This window comes from Sinocyclocheilus rhinocerous, unplaced genomic scaffold (assembly GCF_001515625.1).
Source record: "Sinocyclocheilus rhinocerous isolate Xijiao unplaced genomic scaffold, SAMN03320098_v1.1 scaffold14167, whole genome shotgun sequence".
Classification (NCBI taxonomy): Eukaryota; Metazoa; Chordata; class Actinopteri; order Cypriniformes; family Cyprinidae; genus Sinocyclocheilus; species Sinocyclocheilus rhinocerous.
The window spans coordinates 19,157-27,087 of record NW_015642655.1 but is presented as its reverse complement, the minus strand read 5'-3'; the positions used below and the strand labels follow the sequence as shown (position 1 = coordinate 27,087).

General features: G+C 34.7%; 1 protein-coding gene across 1 annotated transcript in view; it reads left to right on the top strand.

Moving 5' to 3' along the window:
* Positions 1-311: 311 nt before the first annotated feature.
* LOC107756333 (deoxynucleoside triphosphate triphosphohydrolase SAMHD1-like) overlaps positions 312-7,931 on the top strand; it is a gene marked incomplete at its 5' end in the record, with an annotated part of 9,410 nt that continues 1,790 nt past the window's right edge. Inside the window, 9 exons of the mRNA XM_016573388.1 lie at positions 312-428; positions 581-829; positions 2,515-2,613; positions 5,644-5,753; positions 6,145-6,253; positions 6,758-6,846; positions 7,058-7,170; positions 7,404-7,540; positions 7,625-7,717. Coding sequence (XP_016428874.1) covers positions 312-428; positions 581-829; positions 2,515-2,613; positions 5,644-5,753; positions 6,145-6,253; positions 6,758-6,846; positions 7,058-7,170; positions 7,404-7,540; positions 7,625-7,717 — 1,116 coding nt within the window. The remainder of the gene's footprint in view (positions 429-580; positions 830-2,514; positions 2,614-5,643; positions 5,754-6,144; positions 6,254-6,757; positions 6,847-7,057; positions 7,171-7,403; positions 7,541-7,624; positions 7,718-7,931) is intronic.

Genomic DNA, 7,931 nt, shown 5'->3' with positions numbered 1-7,931 from the left:
GAAAACTTGAAATCGCATCATATGACCCCTTTAAAAAAAATACCATACTTGTATTTGAGTCAAGCTCAATTGATTTTTCGAATGCAATTGTACAATAATAGTCAGGTTAAGGTGAGTGGTATTCAAATGTTCATAAAACTTCTTTAAAGATCAAACTTTGTACAGTGTTTTTACAGTGTTTTATTTCAAAGTTGCATACAGAGTTACTCAGAAAAAGACAATCCACTAATTCTGGGACAAAGTCAAAAGCAAGTTTCCTAGATCTGTAATGACTGATCAACATATTACGTTTGATTTCACGTGTATCACAGGTCTCCAGTCTGCTGCCGGAGAAGTTTACTGAATATGTTAGGGTTTACTACACAAAAAACTCTGACGAGGAGGAGAAGGATGCAAATAACTGCTTTGGTTGGTGGCGCCATGACAAGGTGTGTGTTGATGGTCTGTTTGTCTTTCCTGCAGAATTTGCACACATGTACTGTATAATGATGTTGTATATAATCAAAGTGTTGTGATGGCTCTAAGACAGCACATTATGACTTATATAAAATAAACATTCTTTGTTTTCTCCCTCTTCAAGTGTAAGATTCTGGTCTATGATCAGAAAGAGTTCAGAGGCAATGAGTGCTTGATCACAGGAGACTGTCCTTCGTTAGATGACTGTGGTATAAAAGAGGTCCAGTCCTGTAAGGTGCGCAGAGGTTTCTGGAAGCTCTATGAGGGTCGTGACTACAATGAGGCAGAGTACCTACTGGAGCCGAGGAAAGAGTATCACAGTCCTACAGATTGGGGCTCCCAGTCCAATGCTTCAGCTCGTTCTCTTAAACATGTGAAGCCCATCCATCTTCAGCTCTTGTTGACCTCTAAAGTAGGGCTGTCAATTTAAAACATTAACAGTCAAATGGTGTAATCAATGATCTGCAACAATATAACACTGCACTGCAGCAATGGGAATGATAATTATTATTTATTGCTTTATTGTTGGTGTTATTGCACTGATGTCATTTTGTCAGTCGTACCTTTATGTAACATCAATTTAGAAAGCATGCACTGTAACTATGTGACGTGTCAACTGTCGTTGTTCGAGTACTGAAGGTCGTCAACAATAACTCTATGATATATATAAAGGTTTAGTGATTCATTTTTAATCTGCCTCGTGAATATTTTATTGGGGTGTTGCTGTTTTGTTGTCTTATCCTCTGAACTGTGTGATTTCCAGATGGATGGTATTTTAATTATTAATTCCTGATGTATTTATCTGAAGGCAGGTCATCACCTCATATTAGACTGTTATTAATAAGGCTTATAAAGATAAAGACAAGACTAAAATACTATTAACAGCTCAGAAACATATTAACTGTACATAATAAATGTACTGCATAAATATGAAATGCATTCATGAAATGTACTCATTTTCGAAGGCAAGCAGTTTCTTTAAATAAAGCAAAATATGAATTTCCCAAAACAGAGCGGACAGGACTGTTAGTATTGCAGTATCAGTAAATGATCTGATGATGAGAAACTAATCGAGGAGGAAGTGCTTAAATGACCATTACAACCCAACTAACTCATAAAAATGATTGGTATAAGTCCAAAGTCTTTATTGTCTTTTATTGATGCTATCCCTAAAGGAATTTCCTCAAGGAATCTTTATCGTTTTATTTATTCTGAAAGATTTCGTTTTACAGTTTTGACTAACATTTAGGAAAAACATAGTGCTTATTTCATTAATCCAGATAAATATGATGGGCTCTCAGTTCATTTTACATTCACACTGCTGTTGTTTTCCACTTAAAGATTATTGTATTATAATATTGGTAATCATTTTTATTAAAATAGATTTTTGAGTACAATTAGGTCTGTCAAAATGAACACCTTAATGTATTAAAATTAATTACATGAATTAAAAAAAAATAACACCCTAAAAATACTAATAAATGAATGTGCCCTTCAAAAATAAATAAAATTGCTCTTCATTAAAAATAAAACAAAATAATTTTATTACAAATGCAATAAAACTGAAATCACTGCATAATCATGTTCATTGCAAAAACACTGAGCTTTACTGCTTCAGACTGTTACTGACAGCCTCATATAATCTTATGTTCAACAGTGTTATATTTCGCAACATTATCTCTCCACTTCTTATTGCTGATGGTTTTTATATGATCTCTGTGTTTATTTTTAATTTTCAAAATCACCAGCCTTTAACAGCCTAACAGATTCATTGTTGTCAACATAACCATAACAAGAAAGAAAGTGAGGTGCATCTTGACAACCACTTGGCCAACTGAAACAGCTTTCATTTCCAGTAATACCTGTATCTAATGCAGTAATAGCTGTTCATTTCCAGTAAGAGCTAATGCTTCCATCAGGACACTCAAAGGAGAACACAGTGCAGTAGATGATCAAACTGGCCAGTCATTATGACACACCCTCAACATTTAAAGCTATGATAACATGCTGCAGTGGGCTGAGTCTCTCGATCTATAAAATCTCTACACAGTTCTACAGAACCTCATTACCATCATCATCATTTCCAACAACACACAAGAACATCACCAGATACTTGAGAAGAAGAGAAGATGTCTGCATCTGAAGGCACAAAAGATGGTGAGATGTATAAACTAAGTGAAGATATAGCTTTCACTTGATACATTTAAAAGCTGCATTTTTTAAATTAAAATTTTAGAGAAATATCAGAATTCAAATTCAATGTCATGGTAATAATTTCACATATATATATATATATATATTACTGGTTATTAATTTTGTTATTTATACAGATTTTTATTTATTTTTTCAAGCTGAAACAACTCCATATTTCTCTAACAGGTATAAAATTGCATTTTTTTTCTCTGCAGTGAAAAAACAGATGAAAAGCGCTGAGAATTTGCATAAATACTCCTTACACTTTTCAAAGGACGTCATGAAGGCAAGTGAAGCATTGAAACAGAAGCAGAAAATCTCCTCTATGGGAAATTATGTCCTGCTCATGAGTTTTATCATGAACTTACTTTTATAAGCTATTATCAAGACTGCCGGCATTATTTACCACACATTAACATATTTGATAATGTTACTATTTTACTATCTTAAACTTGCAGTTTACACTATGACCTAATCTAAACTACAATGCAAATAATGTTCGAAACACGCATTCACTATGGCACATCATTGCATTTTTGTATTATTATTATTTGTTGTGTGCACTCGCTGCAGAGTAAAAGAGCACAGATTGTACTAAAGCACTTTATCACCTAAATATCTGCATGTGATAGAGATCTGCAGTCAATTAAATTTATTTAGCACATTTTACAATACCAAATTCCAAAGCAGTGTTACAACCTCCATGCAGTAAACATGTGCTGACACTATAAATTATGATCTATCTTTTCAATCACATGCTTCCCAGCCAGGTGTAACGCTTAACACTTTAAACGGTATACTGTGTAGCTATAAAATACACTACACTCCTAAAAACAAAGGTTTCAAAACCATCTTTCTTAGAGTGAATATCTAAGGACCTTTTTTCTCCACTCTAACACGGTCACTAGAGTGGCATCTATTCAAAAGGTACTTTTCTGTACCTTATTTACCCCTAAGTAGAGCATATTAGCAGGGCCTGTTTGCAATGGTTCTTCTGCATGCTGGTATTGCATGTTTGGTGGTTCTTTATTGCCCTTTGTATCTTTGTGTTTCTTATTGTTTGCATTGCTGGGACAAATTTGATGCATGTGTACTATTTAGACGATTATTTATTACTTTTACATTGAAATATGTTGAATGTTCAAATTGAGTATTGCCCCTTTAAGAATGTCAACAGTTGAGAGAGTGTTTAGTGGAGTAGCACAGTTTCCGCATCCGTGATATTTAAGATTATATTTTTGTATGTGTTAGAAAACACTCTCTGTCTTGAGAATGTTCCAAATATGCCTCACCCCTCCTTTCTTTCCCTCTCCCTCCTCTATCTGCTCTCTCTCTCTTGTATGGTGTTTTAATGTCTCTTACTCAATTAACACTTATCATGTGTGCACACTACAGAGTGAAGCAGTGCTGAAGTTAATGAGATAATTCTGTGATTAATTAAGTGCTGATTGATCATTAGTGATGAACAGCTGCTGTTAACAAGCAGAATCACTGAAGAAAAGAGAAACACAAGAACTACAACTGACTTCAGCCTCAGCCTTAGATGATATCAACTGAAATAAAATACATTAAATCTCTCAAGATGATTAAACAACTTCTAAAACAGCATCACCAGCTTCACATTACTAACCAGACTGACTTTTTTCCTGTCAGATGTCTACAGAAGATCTTATTGAGAGTTACAGAGGAGTTTTTTTTCCCACCATGATGGAGATCAGTGTTTACTTTAGTTGGGCTCTTGAACCTTGACTTTTTAACATGAAATTCTGTTTGGCTGCTGTAATAATGTGTTTTTAAACATGTTTGTTATGGTAAAAAAAAAATCTGGTTTGGTTGTTTATGGATTGATAATATCAATCATGCTTTTATTCTTAATTCAATGGTTTTGTCTGGTTTCTCTTCTCTTACTGAATATTGGTATTACAGCAGAAGAGCTAGCACTGCTGAGCAATTGATTATGAAAGACCGTTAAAACACATCACTCATTAAAAAGAAAAGCTTTGTTGTAATTTGGACACACACATCAATAATCAGTGTATGAATCACAACAACGGTGACAATCCAAAATAAATAAAGAGATCAGTTCTGAACATCACAAAACATGCTACTAAAACTCAACACAAAAACTAAAATAAAAGCACATAAGAATTCAAGAAAATAAGTGGACAATTCAGCAGCATAATTTATTCCTGCCACAATGCATGCTGGGAGTAATGGGTGGTACCCAGCATACATTGCAGCATGAAGCTTTTGAATGTCACCATTGTTGAGATTCATACACTGATTCTTGATGTTTCTCTTTGAATGTTCATGACATAGTAATTAAAAATAATTAAATCCTAAACTGTTTTTAAATCATAATTTTCTAGTTGTCACAACAATCTCATCCTGTAAATCCCCCAAAAAATTAAAAACTATTAAATTCATAATTAGACTCAGAGTCCAGCAAGACGCTAAGTCAGTACGGTAGATGGTTATATATGTAAATAACAAACATCAACATCACCTAAACATCCATAACCATTTTGCTATTACAATGGCAACTTAAAGACAGTTATAGCAATCTAACAAAAACTAATGTTTAAAAGTCAAGGGTCAGGAGTCCAACTAAAACAAAGACTCATCTCCACAATGGTAACGTCAAACAAAACAATAAAACATCATCATCTAAACCTCTGTTCATTCTCAATAAGATCTTCTGTAGACGTCTGACAGAAATAAAGTCAGTCTGGTTAATAATGAGTGAAGCTGGTAAAGCTGTTTGTTGAGTTGTTTACATCTTGGTGGACTGTATTAGTAAACTCATGTAGGGAATAGTGAATGAGGGTGTAGGGTGTGATTTGAAACACAGCCTCTGAGTGTCGACTTCGGACGCTGTTTATTCACGATATATAGCAGCAGGCTACTTTCTCGAAAATGACAAATATTACCCAGAATGCACTGTTTGAAAGGAAAACAGCATGTTACTGTCAAAATGTGGCCGTTTTTTTACAGCGATTTTTAACAGTGTACGAGGGCAGAGATGAAGACAAATCCTTCCTGTATGAGATTGTGGCAAATAAACAGAATGGCATGGATGTGGACAAATGGGACTATTTTGCACGGTAAATATTATTAGGTCTTTTGCAAAGATACTAACACTATCTATTTTTTTTAATGTGTCTAAAAATGTATGTTAATATGTTTAACCTAATTTAATTATTTACATTCCATGCCTCTAAATGAAGTGCTTTCTTGATTATCAAGACAATGAAAAGTCAATGAACTGAATTTATCAACTACAACTTTTCAGCTAAAACATTTTTTAATTCACTTTTTATTTTTCTAATTTCACAGAGGAGCTGAAACAAAACATATATTAATATTATTTAATATGTGACAACTTTAATTCAGCCCTGTCTTGTTCATTTGTTAGTGTGACAAATTTATCCATCAACAAGCTGGTTTAAAGATAATCCTATCATTTATGACCCATTTTTAATATTTATTTGACAGGGACTGTCATCACCTGGGCATTCGAAACAGTTTTGACCATCAGCGTCTGCTGAAGTTTGCTCGAGTCTGTGAAGTGAACGGGAGAAAACACATCTGCTTCAGAGACAAGGTGCCTGATTCAATTATCACACACACAAAAATAATGTAAAGTACTGGTAAATGAAACATTTACAAACATTATAAACATTATAGTGGCATTCATTCTAAACAATATTTAGGCTATTATAAAAGCACAAATCTAATATGTTTCCATATTCACGCTGTAGCCTAACATTTGCTTGCTAAATTATCATTTATTCTGTAAAAAAGGCTTTTTACTTTACTCGTGTGCGAATATCCAAGTAGAACAGCATCTTCACATGCGCACATGTTTGGAAAAACACCAATGTTACGCTGATTGACAGCCCTACAACAGTCAATTTAAAGTGACCCGTGGAACTTTTTCAATGTTTGGTTGACTGTTTCAATTTTATGATGAAGTTATCAGCGCTAGAATTGTCTGTGTGTGTATTTGTGTGCACTTTGCCCATATTTTGCATGCTTGACATAAATGTGAGATTTAATGTGAGCACTGCATTATGGGATCTCTGACACACTGATGTTTGTGTAACAGGAGGCTGATAATGTTTATGACATGTTTCGCCCCCGATACACTCATCGCCAGGCCTATCAGCACAAGATCGGCTACATCATTGACACCATGTGAGTTTCTCTGAGCATGAAGAGGATGTGCATATAAAACACATACCTGCAGATACCAAACAGCAGCGAATGTCACGTCTGTGCTGCCATGATATTAAAATGCTGCATGACCAATTCTTCTTTTAGGAAGATTATACAAATGTAGCTTTGTGGCTGTGTTCTTTATGCATGTTAAAACAAACACTAACTCCCATGTTTTTCGCTGTGTTAGGCTTGCAGAAGCGCTCGTACGAGCTGATCGTGATCTTCATGAAGGAAAACCTGAAGATATGCTGAAGATTTCTGAAGCCATAAAGACAGCAGAGGACTACAGCAAACTCACAGGTCAGCTGAAAGATGCGCTGAAGCTAAAATATATCATATATGGTACATTTTGCCTTTAGTACATCTTCCATGTTAAACATTCTGTTTTTGGGGATTCATGGTGATCAAAACATAGTATATGTAAAATAATATATATTTTTTAATTAAAATAATGATTTCTATTATTTACATATGAGACGATGTTGGGAAACCCCTATTTAGTTCTAATAATGACTCATCTGTTCTTCTGTCAGATGAGATCTTTGAGCAGATCTTGTCCTCCACTGCTGATAATCTGAAGAAATCCAGAGACATCTTGAACAAGATCGTCAGAAGAAAACTGCCAAAGTTTGTTGCAGAAGCTCGACTGACTGAGAACAGCATGTCAAAGGTTGGATAGAAGTGAAAAACACACTGGTTTACAGTTTGATTAACCCTCTAAAACTGACAAGCCCTCTCAAATCTGAAATTTCAGGAAGAGCTGACAGAAACATGGAAAGCCGCAGTAGAGAAGTACAAACGTACAGACCCGACTGTTTCTCTGAACGCTGAAGATTTCTCAGTTTATGTAAGTTATGTTGTATTTCAGGGCTGATATGCAAAGTTAAACTAGACTGCAGGTGTTTAAGATGCAGGTTTTGCACTGAAATAAGATGCTCAGCTGTTTACTGAATTCACCCCTTCATCTTTTCTCATGTCCTCATAAATCATTTCATCTCTTCTTATTCAGGTGGTTGATCTGGATTACGGCATGAAGGACAAAAACCCCATTAAAAAGGTCT